Raw genomic sequence first — 23,398 nt, 5'->3', positions numbered from 1 at the left:
TCTGGAAAACAGACGGCTGTGGGGGGACCTTATCAACACTTATCAATACTGAAAGGGTGGGTGTCAGGAGGATGGGGCCAGGCTCTTTTCAGTGGTGCCCAGGGACAGGACAAGAGGTAATGGGCACAAACTTGAGTGTAGGAAGTTCCACCTAAACATGAGGAGGAACTTCTTTCCTGTGAGGGTGGCAGAGCCCTGGCACAGGCTGCCCAGAGAGGTGGTGGAGTCTCCAACTCTGGAGATATTCAAAACTCGCCTGGACACGTTCCTGTGTGACCTGCTGTAGGTGACCCTGCTCTGGCAGGGAGGTTGGACTAGATGATCTCCAGAGGTCCCTTCCAACCCTATGGTTCTAATCTAATCCTAATCCTGACAGTTTCCCACGAAGTGAGACTGTTCTGCAGTGTTTTCTCCAGATAGGTGAGTGGCAGTCTTCATCTGCCGTGGCAGTGCTCTACCAGCGCAGTGTGGGCTGCCTTGGGTAGCCTGAGCCACCTTCTCCCCACTTACAGGGTGCAGGGGGGAAAATGTAGCAACTAGGGACTGCTGTGAGAACCAAGCATGAGGTTGGGCAGCCTATTTCAGTACTGTTAACTCAGCTGTAGCTGTGGCTTCCTGGGTTTCTGATTCCTTTCTTGAAATGAGGACTCAAGGACAACATCGCTTAGGAATAAAAATCTGGCATTTACGATCTTGTCTAAGATACCTTCATTTCTTTTCATTATATAAGTCAGTATCTTGAAATTCTTTGTGTTGACAGGTATTTAGGAGTTGTTGAAAAGCAAGATGATGCCCAGGTAAACTGTGGCTTTACTCTTCAGCTCTTCTAAAAGCTCTGCTTAGTGCCATTTTGCAAAATGAGAGGTGTTAACAGATAAGACGGTCTTTTACCTCTTTGATATCTTGGAAAACTCAAGGAGATTCCCCTTCATGGTTGGACTAGGATTATGTAAACCTTCCTGTCGGATTTTTCCAACAGCATGCAAGACCCGCACAATCCATTTGAATATCAGTAAAATCTTTTAAAGACCACACGACAGTACCTCTCTCCACCTTAGAGGTGTCTGTTTAGACAAAAATTCAGGAACTGCCTTCCTGGTTATACATATATAAAAAGAAAAAAAAAATCCTCTTCAAGTGTTGTATCAACACCTCTTCGGCTTTTAAGTGGATATTTTATGACCACATGCTTTTCCCCCTGGTATTTGGGATGTTATTTTTATATCCCTGTTAACACAAGTTGAAAGGAGATCAATCTTCTTTGTTTATGCTTAATGTCTTCTGCAATTTCAACAGGTGAATGATAAAAGTCTAAGGGAAAAGAGAAGTCTGGTGTGATTTGTTTTTGTAGGAAAATAGGAACAATAATAGAAATGTACTGCAGACAGTTATTTCCACTTCAAATAAATGATGGTAAGTCAGTGCTACAAGGAGCTTCATTGTATGTGGTCACTGATAGAAACGCAGAGCTCTCACTTTTACTGTAGTCTATATTCAGTGAAATGGGTAGTATTTTAAAACTGTGTTACTGCTCTGGTGATTTAAAGCAGCACTAACTTACTGCTAACAATGAAAAATTAAGAAAATTGACATTTGCATTTTCTAGCCCAATTAATTTCCTCTTTTAGTATACTGCTTTTCTCTGTGTTTTAAGTCTCGGTGCCTGCAGTAAAAGAGTAAATGCTATGTACCTCTATCCAGAGGAAAATGTTCTGAGGGTCATCTAATGATTTGGGAAGCTTTGGGTCAAGTTTTGTCTTCTACCCCATGTTTGTTTTGAGTCTTTAGCTTGTCATTCCCATAAAAATGCTACTTTCATTTGTGCATGTGTGTCCAGAAATACCTAAACACAGCGTTAGCTAGATCCCCAAAGCCCAGACACGTGCATGCTTTGAAAGAAATGCTTTAAAGCAGAAATAAGTTGAATCTCTCTCCTTATGATACTTGGTGTACTGATAAAAGAGCAAGTCTAGGCTCACGTTGCTGTGTAAAGAAGCAAAAAGTCAGGGGCTTGATCAGGGAGAGGGTTCAGATGGACCCAACTTCTACAGGTCATTAAAAACAAGCTGCATTATTGGGAGCTGGGACTTCTCTCCACAACTCAATTTCCCATTTGTTTAAAATCAATAATAGCATTTGTGGTTGAATGGTAAATAAACTGGGGGAATAAAAGTCAGATACTGGCCCCTTAGAAGCTGGGGTGCATGTATAATGTTGTAGGCATTTTTTTGTTGTTGTAGGTTGTTTTTTATTTGTTTTAAGCTACTGCTATGCTGAACTGGAGGGCTGGCCCCTGGCATCCCTAGGCAGAGGGCATGTGGAGCTGTGGCAGCTACCAGATCAGCAGCTCCCCCAAGGAACTGGGTGAAGCTCTTTAGCAGGAGGCTTTCTTCCCCCCTGCAAGCACACCTATGTGCAGCCCAAATGTGTAACCATAAAACCTCTTGGCACCTACGTGGCGCTCCTCAGTGTAGAATTTCAAAGCGCTGTGTGTGCGCGGGCGGGTGGCCGTGGGCTCTGCTTTGGGCCTTGGCGGGGGCGGGGTGGGTGAGCTCTGCTGCTCCCAGAGCCAGGGCTTGCCTGGGGAGCTGCTCCTCCATCTCATCCTTTAACCACTGGGGAATATTCTCCCTGAGGTACTTCCTCTTCCTACCAGGAGGGAACTTGACCTCCTTGCCATCTTCAGGGTGTTTCTTTAGGTACTACTGCTGCTGGCAGGCAACATGCTGCTGCACCTTCTTTATAGGGAGGGCACAGACGTTGGTAGTCTGCTGAATTCAGGTGGAAAGGCTGCCCTGGAGAGCAGAGCTACAAGTCTCCTAAATCCTGGGCTAATGCCCTATCTACTAGGATTCCAGCAAGCTCGTGTATGCTGAGAGTGAAGGACTAGTGGTTCAGAAACCTGGTTGTATCAAAGGCTTTTCCTGAGATTCAAAAACATGTTTTAATCAATTAATTTCTGTAGAAGACCTTATAATGTTCTTCATCCTTCCCATGTTTGGTATTTGAGCACTTATCTTTTGCCCTTTGAGCATTATGACTGGTATCACTCATCAAGTATGATTACAGGTACTAATTTCTTGTATGAGGAACTTGTGAATGCAGTGGGAAACTGTTTTTGTGGTGGTTGCTTCCTCTTTAGTACCTGTATTCTGCTTTCTATGTTAGTGAGGAATTTCAGTGACGTGCTAACCTGGAAAAGGGAGAGATCCTAGGGCCAGAAGAGTTCATTTTATTGCCTGGGACTGGGGTGGGTTGTCCCTGGCTGGACACCAGGTGCCCATCAAAGCTGCTCCATCACTCCCCTCCTCAGCTGGACTGGGGAGAGAAAATATAATGAAAGGCTCATGGGTTGTGATAAGGACAGAGAGAGATCATTCAGCAGTTATTGTCATGGGCAAAACAGGCTCCATTTAAGGAGAATTATTTTAATTTATAACAAATCAAATCAGAGGAAGAAAATGAGAAATAGAAACTAATGCTGATTTTGCTCCTGAGCAGTGCAGGGGCATGGGGAATGGGTGTTGTGGTCAGTTCATCACACATTGTCTCTGCCACTCCTTCCTCCTCAGGGGGAGGACTCCTCACACTCTACCCCTGCTCCAGTGTGGAGTCCCTCCCATGGGAGACAGTCCTCCATGATCTTCTCTAGTGTGAGTCCTTCCTATGGGCTGCAGTTCTTCATGAACTGCTCCAGTGTGGGCCTATGCTCCGGCGGCCATGGGGTCACAAGTCCTGCCAGCAAACGGGCTCCAGTGTGGGCTCCTCTCTCCATGGGGCCATAGGTCCTTTCAGGAGCCTGCTCTAGCATGGGCTTCCCATGGGGTTGCAGTCTCCTTTGGACATCCACCTGCTCCAGCACAGTGTCCTCCATGGGCTGCAGGTGGAAATCTGCTCCACCGTTAACCTCCATGGGCTGCAGGAGGACAGCCTGCCTCACCATGGTCTTCATGTGTGTAAGCCACAGACCCTCTGCTCTGGCACCTGGGGCACCTCCTCCCCTCCTTCTTCACTGGCCTTGGTGTCTGCAGAGTTGTTGCTCTCTCCTATTGTCACTCCTCTCTCTGGCTCCAGTTGCCCAGGGTTTTTCCCCACCTTCTTAACTATGTTATCTCACAGGTGCTACCACCATGGCTGATGGGCTCGGCCTTGGCCAGTGGTGGGTCCGTCTTGGAGCCGGCTGCCATTGGCTCTGTCAGTCATGGGGGAAGCTTCTGGCAGCTTCTCACAGAAACAACCTCTGTAACCCTCCCTCTACCAAAACCTTGCCCCAAAAACTCAAGACAGGAACTAGTTCCAGTTCGCTCTCCTGCACCTCTTTCTCTTTGGTGTGGCAAACAACTCTGTCCCTCAGGCAGAATGTAATTGTGTTCCTCAGCCATGGACTTCCAGGAATTGTGGAGCTACTTCTTTGGCTTTGTTTCCACGTAGATTTTTAACATGCTAAGAGAAAAAGCTTGCAGGTGAAAGGTGTCCTCTAGTTCTGTGACATTTACAGCCTTTGCAGACTGAGGTTTCACTTTTGGGCCTCTCTTTATGGATTATTATGGTATTGCTGTTGGAATTCAATAAAGCTTTATGGACCTTATGTACGGTCCTGGAGGATAGATCTCATACCCTCAAGTTGGGGACTTCACTCATTCTCTTTCACGGGAATTAAATATCCTACATGCATGAGGGTAAGGGAAAGAGGATGAACTTGGGATGTATTCCATTTTGTTTAAAAATAAATAAACCCCAACATTTATTAGCAGCAGGACTTGTACCATCATGAATATAATAATTCAGACTATTTTGTCTGGATCAGTGAAATGCCTATGCCAAGGGTAAGAATTACAAAGGGAGGGGATTAGAGAAACGCTCCATGTAAGACAGAGCAAGAATTCATGTCTTTCCACAAGGAGAGAAACAAACCTGGTAGGTCCTGGATCCCAGGCAGGCACTGAACCTACCTACCTCCTACTCATGTACCTGTCACTTTTTCCCCCTCATGTGCATGTGCAAGGAGAGATCTCTGTCAGTACCAAAAAGTTAAACGGGGTGAGAGTACAATGTATTCCAGTAACCTGAACTCATCTTGGACGTGAGCTTTGGTCCTATTGCAGCACAGGGAGTGATTTAGGACAGACAAAGGCCTCTTCCCTGAGGTCAGCTTAGATGCAGCCACGTCACCCTAGAGGTCAAAGTTTAAATTTCAAGGTAGGGCAGTGACCACTGGACTTCTGGGTCTGGAGAGTGTGCACAGGTAAGGTCTAGTTCACTGTCAGAAAAGCAGTAAAACGTTCTTCTGAAACTTGAAGCTTTGCCTTTATGGTTACCTGGAGCTTTTGCTCCCTCACAGGAAGACGGAGGAAATCTACAGGCACGTAACAAGCTATAGCCCAGCGCTTTCAGGGCCTTCAGCTACCGCTGTCTCTGGGGTGGTGGGAAATGCTGACCCTAAGACACTTCTTAAATCTGCAGGGTGCCTCCTACTGCACCGCTCTTTCCGCATAGAGCGTGACTTAGCTTTGTCTATGAGCAGCAGCCTTCTGAAGCCATTAGCCGTTAGTGTCTTCATTTGTGCATGGGGAAACTGAGGCAGCAATGCTGCATGACCAGCCAAGGTCATAGATCAGCTAGCAATAGAAGTGGGTCCTTCCAATTCCTTGTTCCTCTGCATAAACCACAACTCTATACGCTTCCTTAGCTAAAGAGCTAAAAAACAGAGTAATTATCTGTTGTTTCAGGTGTAGAAGCTTTAAGGAACAAGGTTAAAAGTCTTCCCAATTTACAAAACTGGTATACTTGTGAATGATGATGGTCTTTACACAACATCCATGGCAGGGGGGTTGGAAGTAGATGATCTTCAAGTTCCCTTCCACCTCTAACCATTCTATGGTTCTATGAACATCACAATGACAGGACTATCTTCCTGTGCATCTGCTAGTGGTTTGCCAGAGCCAATGAGCAGGTACCACTTTACGGCGAGAGCAAGAGTACTTGGGAAAAGACTCAGGTTTAGCTGTGGTTCTGTGCAAGATCCCATGGGCAACGTACAATTTCACTCCCTTGAACATTATGAGGACCAAATCCAAAACATAATGCAGGCTGACCTTGTCTATGAGGCTCTTCATTTGCTCAAATCTGGACCAGTTGCACAGGCTTGTACTGAGGAAAGCTATGCTGATATTAGCGCTGCTATTTCCTATGCGGCTAAAAATTCTCTCTAGTTTGATAGTTTTATAGGGCTTTAAAAAATGATTCTGCTTGTGTTCTTGCTGAAACCTTAAAGCTTGTAGAAATCTAACAGGGGTTAAAACAAAACAGAAGCATATGGGATATGCTTAAACGTGGTTACACCTTGAGTGACAGTGTTACCTGCAGCAATTTGAATGTAGCTGCTTTTTAGAGACACTGATGGATTTCACGCTGATTGCTCCAATATGCACATACCACGTGAGAGGAGCACTGAAGCAGCCTAGGCTGAGCCTCGGGGGGAAAAAAAAAACGTACAAAGACAACTGTATTTCCTTCCAAACAAACAGCAAGAGGGAAAGAAAAAAAAAAAGAGAGAAGGATGCAATAAGGTTTTAGCTTTGTGGTGCTCTGCTACAGGATGTACCCACAGAGCCAAACCATCTGCCCCACGCAGACGTGCTGATCCCTCCATCCTGGTGAGACAAACCTGCTGCCTCCCGGCTGCTGCTCTCCCTGTGCTTTACATCACCCTGCGGAGAAAAGGTTAATCTCCGCACACCTCAGCCCTGGGTTCTGCTCTGCTCCGTGCTGGTCCCAGCGCAGCCGAGTCTTACGAATCCCTCTGCAATGAGATCTGCAAGGCGACCCATGTTTTCTGGTGGTGTGGTGAGACGTGTGCGATGCTTGATGAAAGTCAAAGTAATTACGGATTAAGACTATGTCCTCATCTGTTTGGTTTTGGGAGGGTTTTGTGTGCGGTTTACAGGACCATCACCGGCTGTAGGAAACAGCTGCTCTGACATTCCGCTTTACCGCAGCCCTCCTAGGTTTCAGTACACCGTGAGGATACAACTTTGCATCTTTCTGATATCTGAATCAATGTATTTCATGTCAGAGAGAAGGAAGATAACCCAGCCTAATCGTATTTGTTCTAGCAATTTGACATAAAAAGGGCTTACATAATTTATCAGGCATCGAGGCAAGGGGGTTTTATACATTAAATACAGAAATATTATATGTTTCTGTATACATTAATAAAGAAGACAGGATTTAACAGCAAATCATCTACACGGAATGTCAGTTTGCTTATATTTCATTTGCAGTATTTAGCAGTCATGGTTAGATTTTACTTATCTATCGGTCAGATATATAATACAAGATTCAGACTATGACACTGATATTTATTTGTTTATGAGCAAAGATGTTCTGTTACTTAGTTTCTTGATTTTTAGGTACAATGGCAACGTGGATAAATAGACAATACTTGAACTAACTATACACGTTCTTCCTCATCCTAATATTTAAAGTGCCTACAAATCAATACACTTAGTATTCCTATAGTGTTGTCATTCACTTTTTAAAAATTCAGTTTAAAATATATGGATTTACTGTTGTCCTTATTAAACAGAAGATCAGTCAGAACAGTGACACATAAATCCCAGGAAGAGCAGTTGGCTTTTTTTTTTTTCATTACTTTTGTATCAGACTAGGTTTAATATTTCTCAAAAGCTTATTATTAAAAAAAAAAAAAAAAAAAAAAAAAAAAAGACATTAAAAAAAGCAAAAAGCAAGACTTCTGCCTCAGCAACCTGCAGCTCAGGTTTTTAGGCAATCCTACATCACCTTCCAGCATCGTGTCCTATGTACAACGGCGGCCCTTGCTCTCCCTCCCTCGCTCCGTCCTCCTCTCGCGCCACCGTGCTCGGGCAAGGAAGAAATTTTGCTGGTTTTTTTTTTTTTTTTTGGTTTGTAAAGACCCTGAGCGCGCGGGGGCGGGTGCCTCCAGGTGGTCTCTACGCCCGCTTGACACTGTTGAGGAGCTCCGTCAGTTCGCTGATGTACTTGATGGTGTACTTCAGGGTTTGTATTTTGGTGAGGGGCTGTCCCCTCTGGCTGTAGACGGGGGGCAGGTAGTTGCGCAGCGTATGGAGCGCGTCGGCCAGGGTCCTCATCCGCAGCTTCTCCCTCTCGCTGGCCTTCCTCCTGCGCTGGGCGGACATCCGCACCTTGGTGCCCTTGGGCAGCCGAGCCTGCCCGGGGCTGGGCAGGTAGGCGGGGGGGAAGTCCACCAGGCCGTAGCCCACCAGGCTGTAGCCCACCAGGCTACCACCGCCCCCGCTGCCGTAGGAGGTCTCCGCCGCCGCTGAGCAAGGCGATGAGGAGTAGGATTCGAAGGAGGGTGTCGGGGACAAGCTGTGGGGAGAGGAGACGGGGTGCAGCTCGAAAGCCCCAGCGGTGTTTTTCCAGTCCCAGGACGATAAGCAAACGGAGTGCTCCGAACCCAAAGCATCTTCCATGTTTATCAACGTCTCGTGCAACTTGTCCATGCCGGAGGGAGCGCTCGGGAGAAGCAATGCCCTCTGCCCGCCAGCAAAGGCTGGAGCCGCCGGCTGCCGGGACCTTTTTATGATGGAGGGAGGAAAGTGACAGAGTGGGAACGCGGGTTTGGCAAGAGGAGTTCAAAGGAGCGCCACAAGTGCTAAGATGGAAAATGAACTCCTGATGTGCTAGTTTCTTCTCAGTGATAATTATCAACCTTCAGCTAAAAAGCCTTTAAGCTAACAGGCAGCAGCGAGAAAGGAGGAAAAAAAGATTATCTTCTTGCAACTAAACCAATTAAGGCTGCACATCTACACGTAACGTTGCGCTGGGGGGATAAGTGGTCAGAGAGGAAAAAGAAAATTAACTGTTTTACAAAACAATTTACAGACATGGAATTTAAACATGGTGACCACTAACACAAACCCTAAATTTAAGCCATCGAGCCCCGATTTCTGTGTAGCTGAAGGTGATGGCGTTGGAGCAGTGATGACTTGACCCGCGCTGACTGCTGCTGAAGGAGTCTCTCATTATCTGCGTCTTAATCGTGAAAGTCAAAGATGGTTTGTTTGGATTTGTGTGTGTTATGGCTCTGTGGATTTCTCTTCTCATGGAATTGAAACTTCTCTCTGGATCACTTTGGCTTTCCACAGGAGAAAGGAGGAAAGAACAGCAGTGCCTTCCCTGCAGTCTGTAGATTCATTTGCTATTTTAAATCATGACTGGGAAATCAAAAAAAAAGGAAACCTGTAATTGTAAACAAAGCCAAAGTCCCATTTAAAAAAAGAAATATGAAAACGTAATTAAAAAAAAAATTCTAGGAAATAAAATAAAGTGTGTATAAACTTTGGGCCCAGAAAAAATGTCTTACATGGAAATTTAATTCAAAGTAATATACAGATTAGTCGTGTGTCAGAGAAGACTAGAAGCTACTTCTATAAGATTTTCTACCTCTAGGAATCCATTCTTCTGCCAAAAAAAAACTTTTCCAGCCCTGATTCAACGCAACAGTGAAGTTATATGTTACACAGTTAAAGTGAAAACATATATCCTATACATTAATAGCATTAATAAAGAGCACTTTTCATCTCTAGGCTTCGGAACAGCTTACAGGGATGATTAATGATCTCTATTACTCTGGGGAAATGGATAAGCAAGGAGTAACTTGCCCAAAATCACACAGCAAATCACGAGGGGAGCCAGGAAAACTGTCCAAAATAACTGAGCTCTGCAGCTCTGCTGAGCAGCTCGGCTGCCAGCCATGGCTTTGTATCGGCCCATAATGGAAGCAAAATCTAATATGTAATGAAAAGAAGGGAAGAAAGAGTGCCAACATGGAGGAAAAATAAAAGTAGGATTTATTTTAGAGATTCCTTCTGTGTGCACCATAATCCACTCTGAAAAAAAGCAGGGGAAATGCCTCTGAATGGCACACAACTGAAGCAAGTTGAGGCTTTCTGGAACACATAATTTCTTTTTGATTGTGAAATCCTCACTACAACCACTCAAAAAAAAAAACAAACCTACAATCCAATACTCCTCGCCGTCATTAGGAAGGCTCTTACTTTAAGAGTTTGGGATCAAAAAGTTGGGAAGCAGCTCGTGGGAAACTTATTGATTTTGTGCCGAGATGAATAAGAAAGAATCAAGAAGTGAAGGATTTTCACATTTCAAGCCGGGCTGAGACAGTTTGACCACGATGACATCTAGTCCAGGCAGAGAGCTGGGGCACAGCTCCCCACAGTCAGGATTGCTGTGGGGTTTACGGTTGCCCAATCGTATTCCAAGCTCTGCTTTACTCGTTCTTTAAGGAAAATGAGCTGAAACGTTCTTAAGACTCACAAACGCCTGCTACAAATTAAAATTAAGACAAGATGGATGACAGGTATTTTTCTGTGACTTCAGTGAGCTGAATGAGTTTCACTGAGCACCAAGACAAGAGTCACAAGGCCACAAGTAAGACACAAGGTCTAGTTTAGCATAAATAGGGGACTCGTTTTTGTCCCAGTTAAAATATCTCTCCCACTTTTTTTCCCCTTTTCTCCCCATAATTATGTTTATAGTGCCTTTTCCATTTGACACATCCCCTGCCCTTATTTTACATTTTCCCTTTTTTGGTAAACATAACAATTAAAAGTCTGTGAACTGTTGATAAAAAATCAGGAGGGGGAGGTGGAAGAGGAAGAACTTCTGTGTGCCAAGAAAAAGGAGGTTACAAATATATGTAGGTATGTGAGTATATATAGAGAAATATAAATATTTTTTAAATACGCATATTGAGCATATATATATATATAAGCTCTTCTGCTCAGCAGTTTTGATTTTGGAATCAAATGTTAATTAAAAGAAGTCAAATTTAGAAGCAAAAATTTGAACAAGTTTGCTGACTATAAACAGTACATGTTGCCAATTAATTTATAACCCCAACCCATGGGTAAATCACGGAAAGTGTTGCTGAGATACCAAGGGCGAAAAGATTTTGTGCATGTCCATGATGCCATTGCTGTAAATGAGAGGCATGCACAGCCAGATTTCGCCTCTGTATTCTTGTATAAAGGGATTGGGATGAGATTAGGCAGGGAAGAGGAATGCAAATTATAGCAATAGCTCTGTTTTTTCTTATATTTTATGGGGGAATGTTTAGAGCGAGCTAGGCAGGATATGAGGGTATGTGGACAACTGCTCTGGTTGCATGAAAAAAATCACTGGATCTTATAAACTTATGCTCTTATAAACTGTTACACGGGCAAGAAAAATTTACTGGCTTTTCTATATTAGTGAATACTGAAGGGCTAATGCTCGTACTTGAGAACTACCTTGCAGTTGTGCACCCTGGTTTGTTACCATCGTGCACCCTGGTGTTATTTTAGCTTGGACCCACCTAGTTATGACCCAAACACTGCCTGACTGTGGGTCTGGGGAGACCATTGAGGGCATAAGGATGAGCAAAGCGTTCACCCTGACGGAGGCAAGCTTTGCCATAAAGTGCCTTCAGAGCCAGAGAAGGAGCCGTGGCCCTGTTTGCGCTACCGGTATAGATGCAGACAGAGGTTCAATTTTGAAAAACAGCCACCCATTTCTACCCACAGAGCTCAGGTTCCCAAAATGTACTCGTATGAAGTGTGCCTCGGTTTTGGCCAAGTCGGGAAGCTCTATAAGGTCTCTCCATGATCTCTGTATGATCCACAGCCCGTGTAAGTCAGTAGAATCTCATGGTATCTGGCTGCTCTTGGATTAGTTATTTTTGGATGGCACTGTGTTGCGACCCACAAGTATGAGAATCCTCAGTTAGGAAATTCTCTCGTAAAGTAGGGACAATTATAACAAGCAAAAATCACTGGAAATGGTAGAACAGTTCACAGTTTTGTTTAATAACAGGGCCTTAGAATGTACCATACAGAGGAAGGCATGGCTACAGGCTGGTGTATTTTTCTATACCCTATGACCGTTTGATACTCTCTCACTGAAGAGCTAAGAAAGTCTATTACTTCAGGTGTCATCTTCCTAGAAAGTAAATTCATGACAAAAAAAAAAAAAAAGTGTTTGCATTCTTCATTTTATTCTATCTCTCGCAAATTTTAGGAATTCCCTTTTTGTCTGCCAGTAACGTCAAAACATTGAAGGGTAGTGAGATATGAGGCTAACACCAATGAAATACGAACTGACACTTCGAAAATTGTAAGACATTTTCTGGTTGAATGACAGTTGTGATTTTTATTTCAGTAATGTATTCTGCAATACAAAGGCTAACATCTCAGTCTTCATCTCCTTTAAAATGAAAGGTTCTTTGCTCATATTTCTGAAGTGATTATGGAAGGGAGGGGAAGCCTGGATGCATGGAAGGAGCAAAAATTTTTCCATTAAAAACAAAAGAAAAGACATAGAATAGAAAATTTTTAGAGCTTCCATATGTCTCTGATTCAGATTTGAAATTTAAAATAAATTCTGCAGATAATCCCTGTCATCCGCAAGTGTGGTAGATAAATGCGGTTTTTTGTGTACAGCTATTTAAGGGCTGATCTACTTTTTTTTTGTTCTACATTAAAGTATATTTCCACCAAGCTGTGAGTTTGGTGAGAGAAACAGACTTGTAACAATAAGTAAAAAATCATATCAGATGGGAAGAATACAGGCTGAAACTGATTAAATACAGATAAATGTGTTGTGTTTCAACAACACTAATCCCATAACATTCAGCCTCCTTCACAATTAGGACAGAAGTCTAGTCTTATTTTACTGGCAAGAAGCGGATCATACTAATATCCACGTAGAGCACTTAGTCGACAAAGCCCCATCTTGCAGTTTGTACCATGAAAACAATATCTATCTCCCAAAAGCTTTTAAAGCCACTTCATCTCTTATTTAACAAGAGGTTTCCCAAGTATTAGCTGCTACACTGGCCACTCACTGCGGCGGAGGCTGTTACCATCCAGCTTTACAGAGGCGCGGACGAGGAGTCAATCGCCCGTATATAAAACGTGGGGCAAGCAGCTGCAGGTCTCACCAACTTCAGCAGACGCAGCAGGTGTTCAACACTTCTGAAAAATAGTGTTGAACACCTCAGTTTATGCCCAAGCCGGCAATAAAGGAAGGAAAGGATCCACCACATTTGTCATCCAGAGTCACATTAGCCCCCAGACCATGCTTCTCTCCTTTTTAAGGTTTTCCCTCAATTTGGATAGAAGCTTTTTTTTTTTTTTTTTTAAATGAGTAGACTTTGCACTTTCTTTCTACATGTGGAAGATGGTTTAATCTGTGTCCAACCTCAACTGAAATAAATAAGACTTCTAGGTAAGCAAGCTGGTCAACTAATACAGACTTTTGTTTTTCTTTTTTTCAAGCTGGTCAACTAATACGGACTTTTGTTTTTCTTTTTTTCTTTTCTTCTTTTTTTTGAGGCCAATATGCCAAAGAATAGGGATGAATAGCCAGCTACAGTTCCCAGAGGGAAAGAAGGCAGTAAGAGAACCAGGACTGATCCTGAGTCCAGCCCTATGAAAGGAAGTCCACAACCCTCACTATAATCAAAGAAAGTCATGCGTAAATTTGATTTCTAATTGTTAATAATGTTTTTGTCCATACAAACCTGTGCCTAGCACACAAGAGAAAATGTTGTTATTCATTTGCAGTAAGACCAGAAATAGGCCAGTTCTAGCGCTGTTAAAAAAACCTGCCATAAATATTTCAAACCTTTAAAGTTCTCAAGGGCGCAACTCCCAAATGCCAACCAAAGAGCCTGCTCATGGAGAAGAAACAGTCAAGTGAGCGTCATTGTTTTCACTGGGGCTTTGCATAGCGACAAGCATCTCCCTGGCATTGCCCTGGCAGGATCAGGACCTATCTATTTGCTCTACATCCTCAAATGTAAGTATTTGATCCTCCAAATAGTGGGGGTCTCCATCGACTGACAAGTGACATCAGCTCCGCAATTCATTTAAAACATCTGATCTCCAAGCAACTGCCTGCCCAGATGAAAAGGGCTACGTGTGGAATTTACACCTACCCACCTTTTAAGTTGGGAGTTTATTACCTAGTGGTTTTCAGCTGATATTTAGGAATGTCTTTTTAATACCCCTGTTAACAGAAGTTGAAAGGAGGTTCGACTATGTGGTTGGTCTTTAATGTCTACTGGCTACTTCAGCCAGAAGGAAAGGGCAAAGCAGGGGGAGGAATGGGAGAATAATAAGGTTTATTTTGCTCAGAAAATGAAAAGTAACAGATATTATCAAAATAACAAAAGCTGGTTCAGTAGGACAACTCCATTATCATTCACTGCAGCTTCATTGTACCAGCTTTCGCGCTGAGTTTCAAAAAATTTTGTCTGCTTTAAGAAGTTGATGTATTTCAGTTTTTCATGGGAGAGGTGGAGGGTTAGCTGTTGCAAATGTTTCAAGATCTTCAGCAATGATGATAAGCAAAAAACATATGCTCCATTGTAATAAATGATAAAGTATAATATAAATTATTTCCAAGTGTTTCTTTTACTGTCCCCATGAACAGCTTGATGATTGCCTTTGCTGTGTGGGACAGTGGTTTCACGGGGCTTCTTAAAAAAGCGGGATAGCACCTAAGGGTCCCAGGGGAAGTTCAAGGTTTGTGCTCTTGCTCTCCTGCTGTTACGATGGGCTTCCCCACCCTGGGCTCTAAATGGCTCATTTTGCAGCGTGATGAATTTTCCAAAACTAGCTAAACCTTGCAAGAATTTCCAATAGCCAGGAAAATTGCACTAAAAGCTCAGTTGTGACTATTTCTAGTCGAGCGGCACAGCTGAAGCTGGGGGTTTGTGAAAGGAGCTGTTTTTCAGTTGCTGTGATTGCACATCAGCTCAGGCTGTTCCTTTTCATCCGCTGAACCCTCCTCATCAGTATCTGCTCGTTCCTTCCTCCCCTGTGTCCTAGCACTGATGTGCAGAATTGCTGCGTGCTGCTAATAGAAACCGTGTTTCATCCGGGTGCTAAACGAAGTTATGCTCTGGGCACAGCCCGCAGTTCGGTTTAATAATTATAAAATGGATCAATAGTCTGGGTAAGAGACAACATATAAGTGTTAGATTACAAATTTTATTTCACTCTTACATACTTCTCATTCTGAAATGAAGCGCTGTGTGCCTGTTCAAGCCACCTTTCACAAGCACACGGCCAACCCACGGGTGAGGACCATTGATTTTAAACTGCAGTCATAAATTTCTTGGCAAGCTGCTAAATCTTAATTGTCGTCACATTCAGACCCACAAAAAAACAAGTCTGTCTTTCAGTCGACTGATGAACAGGAATGGCGTATTAAGTTTGGGTTGGGTTTTTTTTTTTTTAATTTGCTCTGAATGCTTCTATGAATTTTGCCTAGCAAATTAAACTCAGTGTTACGACAGTCCCATGAATACATTGGGTAAAATCATGGGTAAAATCATAGGGTGAAATACATGGGTAAAATCATAGAGTAAAATACATCGGTAAAATCGTTCCCTTTTTTTTACAGGTGAACTTTGCCCACACAGCAGGTTTTCAGATTATATGAAATTGGAGGGAAGTGGTTAATATATTGGAGAGCAGAGCTGCCATTCAGAGGGACCTGGACAGGCTGCAGAAAATGATGCAGGAGCAGCCTCGGGAGGTGCAAGGAAAGCAAATGCAAATCCCTGGGCCGGGTGAGATACCCTCAGGCAGCAGCGCAGGCTCAGGGTGAAATGCCAGGAGGCAGCAGCAGAAGACCTGGGCAACCTGGTGGGTTGACAGGCTGGAGAAAGTCCAGCAAAGCGTGACCAAGCTGGCCAGGGGGCTGGCGAGCAAAGCGCATGGGGAGAGGCCCAGGGAGCTGGGTCGGTCCAGGCTAGAGGCGAGAAGGCTCGGGGGAGACCTTACCACCGCCTGCAGGCCCCCGATGGGAGAGTGAAAAGAAGAGCAACCAAACTCTTTGCAGAAGTTCACAGTGGAAGAAAGAGAGACAACGAACACATCAAGTTCTAAGTCTTACAAGCCTTTGACCTTTCAATGATGCATTATAAGTTTCCTGCTGTACTTTTCCTGCTGTGTAGACGACACTGATATTTTTCCTGCCTGATTAGATTTTTGGCCAGTTGTGCTTGGGTGACAAGGGCATAGTGCAGAGGTCTCTATTCTCCACCACTGGAGACCCTGCTCCCTTTCTTTGCCTCCCGATCAGCTTTTATTTTCCATCTCTTCTTTCCATCTTTCTACTTCTAGCTTGTCCCATCCATGACTAAACACTATTTCATGTCCTCTTTTCTCTATCTTTTCTTTTCCTTTCTTTCTTTTCTTTTTTTTTTTTTTTTTTAAGGGTTTACCTATTTCATTTTCAGTCTCTTTCTCATTCTTTTTGGTGCTTCTTGATACTGACAGTAGAACATGATGCCTTTTTTAATACCCCGTGCCCACATAAAACTTACTTCTCCGTTTACCTGATCATGGATGAAGTTAATGTTAGAAGCGGGAAAACATTTAATTATCCACTTGAAACAGGCACAAGTTCCAGTGCACACATTATCAAATAAATAATTACACTAGTTACAGTTACAGTATATACTTATAGACAGGGGCTCAGTTATGGTTGTAAAGTTGCAAGGAGTCATTTACTTCAGGCCATCGTTGTTTAGAAAATTCTCATATATTTTAATTTCTATTTTTGAAACACATGAAAGAGGAAAAAAACTAAACTCCTACCTGGAAAACTTATGTACAGGCCAGTAAATCAAGCTTATAAATCTATTAGGTCAAACAAAAAGAAGGTAAAATGGAGAAACAGTGTGAAAAAAAGATTACTGATCAAACTCTTAGCTTGCCTTGGCTCTGAGAGCCCATTGAACTGTATGCTGCTGGCCACCCCGTCACTCTGATGAGACACAGACATCTGGTTTGCACCCTGCCTAAGTTCCTGCTTAGTTAATGGTAATTGGGATGTGTAAAATCGGTGCATGCATGAATAAGCAGGTAGATCTTACAACAGCAGGTATGTAAATCTTGAGGGCAGCTGGTCTTGGCTAAAATTCCATTCTCTCAGGGTCCAGTTTGCTGCAAACCAGGGAGAACTGTAAAGTCAGGTCACAAATGTGCCGTTCTCGGCTCTGCTACTGACTTGTGTGATCATAGAGATCCCCATCTTCTGCTTCTGCTCCCCTATGTCTCTCCCTGCCTTAAATACAGACCGTGTCGGGGGAGGGATTACCTCTCTGCAGAGATCTTCTGTAGGATGCCCACCACAGTGGGCATTAAAGCTTGTGATGCTGTTCTGTTACAAAATACCGTATAAAATGGAGACAGCATCAGAAAACAAATCTAAATTGTCTGGGTAATATTGTTTCAGACCAACTGAGCCCCCAGAGAAGCAATTTTCTAAAGCAAATATTGGCAAATGGGTCGTAGTCAAAAAAAAAAGAAGAAAGAAAAAAGGGAAACTTAAATTTGCCTGACATTGACCTGCCCTGTCAGGCTGGGATGCACATTCATCAGTCTCTTGCTCTTATCTGGTATCTGACATTCTGTGACGAGTTGAAAGCAAAGTAACACAGATGGATAGTGCTCTCTTTTGAAGAACAAAACATACCAGGAACTGAATTTTCAAGTACATTCAACGTGAATTTAACTCTTAGGTTGTAGGAGCAACTTTTAAAGACAAGAGAAAGAAGAAAAAGGAAAAAAAAAAAAAAGCTAAAAAGGGCTATTGGGGATCCCCTATTAATGTGCGTATAAAGTAAGCTAACATTTACATAGTCCCCTTACTTTCAATGTACTTCACACAAAGGCTAATCAATACTCATTACACAGCTTTAAAAAGGCTGAGTGTTCCCGGGTCGTGAGCCCCATCGTCCCAACTACAGCACACAGTCTGAAGCCACCTATTTATTTGGCCAGACACCTCCATCCTTGGAGTTTTCCGGAGATCAGACAGGCTGTCCTTCCCCATGGAGCCTAGCAAGCCTTGTCTTCTTTCAGAGAAAAAACTCCGTTGGGAGAAATACCAATTGCTCGTGGCACAGGAAGGAATTTCAGGCCCGCGATTTTTAACTAGTGAACTCAGCCTACCTTAGGAATTGAGCCTGAGATGAGAATGAAATGAGCCCCTGGCTCACAGACCTGGAATTACCCATCATGATCCAGCAAATAAATCAGCTGATTATATTAAATTTTAGGCAATTGTGAGGGATACGATAGTCCTGTTTCAAATATTCAGCTATGTTCCTCCTGAGTCCTGTGTCTTCCTACTTATTTTAGGGTCGAATAGCAAACACTAAGGACATCCTTTATATATCCTCAATTACGCACTTGATATTGCTCACATGTGCTCATGGTGCCAGTAACTCCCTGATTTTTTTCCAAGGCTTCCTCTTCCAGCCTGAAGATAGCTCTCCCGCCCAGAGAATTCTGTATTATTTTTTTTAATAACAAAGCAAAAAATTAGATAATATTTAAGAAATGGCTCCATGGCCATCACAGTCTTTTCTCAAGTTTGCAACGTGCCAAAATTCTTAAAGTGTCCTACAGTGGGAAGTTCCATTTCAACAATAAATTCAGACCTACAGAAGAAGCCAATCTTTACGGCTCAGTGGGCTTTACATCACACTCCATATTCCTTTAAAATCTTCCACGGGGACTTTATCTCCCTTAAAAAAAACCCTCTACTAAAAGAACCTCAAATATATTTTGTCTTGCGTTGTATAAAGGCTGCTCAAATTCAGCAACAGAGTATCTCCTTGACACAAATTGTATGACTACTTTTTCTAGTGCCCATCTTCAGAGTGACCCTCAGAGCTGCTTTTGCTCCCAGATCTTCCACCTGGCAAAAAGTGCATGTAGGTGTCTGGCCGGGGCCACAAGCACTGGAGGAAAAAGATCAAAGGCCTATAAATGTGTCAAACTTTCAAATGCAAATCACCTGCCATAACGCTGCTGAGAACAAATCCTTCATTATCACCATTCTGTGAAAGGCTTAAATTAGCCTGAATTGGCTGAAAAGAACAAGAAAAAGAAAGCCATTTATCTTCCTGTGAGCTTTATTACCTTTAGATTTATTTGGCTAATGGTCCAATAGCCCAGTAATCAGAATATCTGCATAACAAGTTCTTCAAATGATCCATAAATAAAATATGTGATCGCATAATGTTAAACTGAGATCTGTGACAACAGGTTATTAAAAGAGTACTCACAATAAGGCGTTCTTTTTAATTGACAAACTACGAGATACCGTGATTTATGTACTAAAAATTATCAACCGGCTTCTTACCTTAAAATTCATTTAGGGGACTTTTTTAACGTGCACTTCCTAAACTGTATGTTCTCCGGACAGATGCCATATTCATCCTTATTTTAGGCTGTCGTTATTCTGAAAACATAATTACTTTCTTAAAAGGTACTATGTATTGTTTTTATAGACAGTTTCAGTATTGTAGTAGAATAGTCTAATTGACTGGAAGAGCAAGAGTTAAAAGTGAAAATGCACTAAATTAATCTTATTTGTAAAGGGAAAGCCTAGCACTCTGGTTTTAAACAAACAACTGCAGAGAGGTTTTGTTAAGCAAGCTTTACTGGAAGAGGAAGAAAAGAAGAAGAAGAAGAAGAAGAAGAAGAAGGAGGAGGAGGAGGAAAAAAGAAAAAAGAAAAAGAAAAAGGAAAAGGAAAAAGAAAAAGAAAAAGAAAAAGAAAAAGAAAAAGAAAAAGAAAAAGAAAAAGAAAAAGAAAAAGAAAAAGAAAAAGGAAAAGGAGAAAGAAGAAAAAGAAAAAAGAAAAAGAAAAAGAAAAAGAAAAAGAAAAAGAAAAAGAAAAAGAAAAAGAAAAAAGAAAAGGAAAAAGGGGAAAGAAAAAGGAAAAAGAGTCCAGAAAACAGTGACATCCTCTTTGATGATGGCATATCAGCAGACACCAGAATGAAGGTGGATTTGTGCTTGGAGACATGTGGGTGTGATTGCACCACCTTCACTTGGACTTGAAGGTAAGAACACCGACAAATGTCACACATCTCCTGATGTTCAAAATAAAGGCAAACCACGACCTCTAATCATGATTAGAAAGGTAATAGAGAAGCAGAAGATGTTGGGCTGTATGTGCTCAAGTAAAAATGATGGTAGGAGCCAGGCAGGGGAGGTCAGCGGTTTGGCACAGGTCTGTACACAGGCATGCCTTGGGCTCTCCCAGGAGGTTATTTCCAAATTTATAACACAAGTGTTTAGGAATGCAGGACTGATGTATGCCTTATGCCACCCCACTGTAGTATCTCCTTCTCCTCTGCTGTACCTCCTAAACTTCTCCATAAAATCAGCAGCACCTTCCTCAGGTCTTTGATAAGCCCTCATGCTCCCCCCACGCATCCTCCATCTTTTTTGATCTGCCTGATAGCCAAAAGATAGCCCATGGTACAGCTTAGGGAAGCACATGAGCGCTGACTGTCCAGCTGGCTGTCATCAGAGACACTGCCAATTTCTTTCCGTCAGGAAGGCATGAAAAGTCTTTCTTTCTTGAGCAACTGATTATTAAAAATTCATAGCCCTGAAACCATCAAATTTGGTTGAAATTGGCGAGTTGTTAAAAAAATATCAGTGAAGGACAAAGGGAAAGAAGTCACACGACATAGACAAGGCATCGTTCCATACGGCTGGAGCCCCCAACGTAAGGACATGGACCTGCTGCAGTGGGTCCAACGGAGGGCCATGAAGAGCACCTCTGCTATGAGGACAGGCCGAGAGAGTTGGGGCTGTTCAGCCTGGAGAAGAGAAGGCTCCGGGGAGACCTTATAGCCCCTTCCAGTACCTGAAGGGGGCTACAGGAAAGCTGGTGAGGGACTTTTTACAAGGGCGTGTAGCGATAGGACAAAGGGTAACAGTTTTAAACTGAAAGAAGGTAGTTTTAGATTAGATATCAGGAAGAAATTTTTATTTCTATAAACTATTTCTATAAAACTATTTCTATAAACTGTGAGGGTGGTGAGACACTGGAAGAAGTTGCCCAGGGAAGCTGTGGATGCCCCATCCCTGGAAGTGTTCAAGGCCAGGCTGGATGGGGCTTTGAGCAGCCTGGTCTAGTGGGAGGTGTCCCTGCCATGGCAGGGGGGTTGGAACTGAATGATCTTTAATGTCCCTTCCAACCCAAACCATTCTATGATTCTATGCCCATAACTGGGTGGTGCGGCTACTCTCCCAGAAGACAGATGATTTCAAGCCATGTTCAAGCCATGTGCAAACCTCACGCAGTTCAAGTGCAAGTTCAAGAAACCAAGTGCAAGGTCCTGCACCTGGGTTGGGGCAATCCCAGGCACAAATACAGGTTGAGCGGAGAATGGATTAAGAACAGCCCTGAGTAGAAGGATTTGGGGGTGCTGGTAGATGAGAAGCTCAACATGAGAAGGAAATGTGTGCTCACAGCCCAGAAAGCCAACCATATCCTGAGTTGCATCAAAAGAAGCATGGCTAGCAGGTCGAGGAAGGTGATTCTGCCCCTGTACTCAGCTCTGGTGAGATCCCACATGGAGTACTGCATCCACCTCTGTAGCCCCCAACTTAAGAAGGACATGAACATGTTAGAGCGGATCCAGAGGTGGGCCATGAAGATGATCAGAGAGCTGGAGCACCACCTCTATGAAGACAGGCTGAGAGAGTTGGGTTTGTTCAGCCTGGAGAAGAGAAGGCTACAGGGAGACCTTATAGCAGCCTTCCAGTACCTAAAGGGGGCCTACAGGAAAGATGGGGAGGGACTCTATCAGGGAGTGTAGCGATAGAACGAGGGGTAAGAGTTTTAAACTGCAAGAGGGTAGATTTCGATTAGATATTAGGAAGGAATTCTTTACTGTGAGGGTGGTGAGACACTGGCACAGGTTGCCCAGAGAAGTTGTAGATGCCCCATCCCTGGAAGTGTTCAAGGCCAGGCTGGATGGGCCTTTGAGCAGTCTGGTCTAGTGGGAGGTGTCCCTGCCCATGGCAGGGGGGGCGGAACCAGATGATCTTTAAGGTCCCTTCCAACCCTAACAATTCTATGATTCTATGCCCATAACCGGGTGGTGTGGCTACTCTCCCAGAAGACAGATGATTTCAAGCCATCCAGCGCAAGGACACATCTGAAATTCTGTATTTATTAAGAACTTCTATGAAAAAGGCACTCCACTTTCTTCTGGTCTATCCAACAGAATACTAGAGGCTGGATTAAGCCTACTAAGCAGTAGTTTTGGTTACCTGCTCTCAGGAAACTTTCAGATTTCTATAAACTCAAAAGAATGTAAGAGACTGGCAGCCTCTACTGCTAAGCAAGCTCTCTGGAATTATCCACAGTCAAACCACAAAAACAATTTAGGTACAGAAAAACACAATTAATATAAATGTCCCGGTGCCATAGAGTCATCTGTGAACTGGTGACTGCCCGTTCCTGCAGCAGCATCTCATGAAAGATGCTGTCTATCCCAGCAGTGTCTTCCTAGGTCATACGGAGACATGAGCCCTGTAACGAGAAGAAAAAAGACCATCTCCCACGTTTCTGACTGGTGGGTCTTATTTGGTGAAGAGGCCATTCAGCAATTACAAAAACTACCAACGTCTTAGTCCGGATGAAGGTCTTACAAAGCCCCTGTACAGCAGGCGTACACGCAGCTGTAACTCCTGAAGTCCTTCATTCATTAAACTCCAGACTTTGGAGAGTCTGAGCCTCAGCAGAGGGCTCTTTTCCACCCAGCTGCAGACCAAGCAGCAAATTTAGCTCATCAGTGTAAAAGATTCAAAGAAAATGTCTACAAGACATTGCAGTGGGTTGAGTAGAGAAGCTTAAAGGCTAAAGCTGCTCTGAGACCAACTGATTCACATTGGACTGGAAGACAGCTCAAATTCAACCTGAAATAAGGCCACAAATTCCATATTTTTGCAGCAGATAAAACTTGGCCAGCTTCTAGGCTTTGTGCTATCTCGCCTGTCCGTTATTTGTTACGTGGTACCACTGCCAGGGCAGCACGGGGACGGTGGGAGAAGACAGCACATGAATGTTCATCTAGTAAGTTTGCCCACAAATTTACTCAGAGCAGATCATGCTCACAGTTCCTCCTACCATGTCATGAAGAACACCCCTTACTTGCCATAGACCCAACCTTTGTCAAGAACCTTTGGTAGAACAACTAACTTGGCTTTGAGCATGGATGGGGAGGTGCTCCAGCAGAACAAATTGCAATTTAAAATCAGATATTAGTATAACACAAATGCTAAGGAACAGCTATTTCTACACTGTATTGGCATTAAAAATATCTCTGGTTAGCTTCTTTTCTATCATATTTTAGTCAGGCAGCTATTTCACTTTAAATATCCATCAGGTGGAATTTTAGCATACATAGCTGTTTTCAGGGAGGAAAGTTTTCAGTTATATCCCTTTTTCCAGTTGCGTTCAGTCTTGGAAGTGACAAAATCTCTCCAAGCCCACCACAG

At 43.2% G+C, this 23,398-nt stretch overlaps 1 protein-coding gene across 1 annotated transcript; it reads right to left on the bottom strand.

Annotated features, from left to right (window-relative positions):
* Nucleotides 1-7,973: 7,973 nt before the first annotated feature.
* On the bottom strand, nucleotides 7,974-8,717 carry MSGN1 (mesogenin 1). Its single transcript, XM_063331233.1, has one exon. It carries the CDS (start codon nucleotides 8,505-8,507, stop codon nucleotides 7,974-7,976), a length of 534 nt encoding a protein of 177 aa, XP_063187303.1. The 5' UTR covers nucleotides 8,508-8,717.
* Nucleotides 8,718-23,398: the final 14,681 nt, after the last annotated feature.

The sequence above is a fragment of the Chroicocephalus ridibundus genome, chromosome 3 (genome assembly GCF_963924245.1).
Source record: "Chroicocephalus ridibundus chromosome 3, bChrRid1.1, whole genome shotgun sequence".
NCBI classification, from domain to species: Eukaryota; Metazoa; Chordata; class Aves; order Charadriiformes; family Laridae; genus Chroicocephalus; species Chroicocephalus ridibundus.
The sequence above is the reverse complement of the archived record's forward strand: the minus strand, read 5'-3'. Positions and strand labels throughout refer to the sequence as shown.

Coding starts and splice junctions, on each gene's coding strand:
- MSGN1 (XM_063331233.1), bottom strand. CDS start 8,507: ATGGACAAGTTGCACGAGACGTTGATAAACATGGAAGATGCTTTGGGT.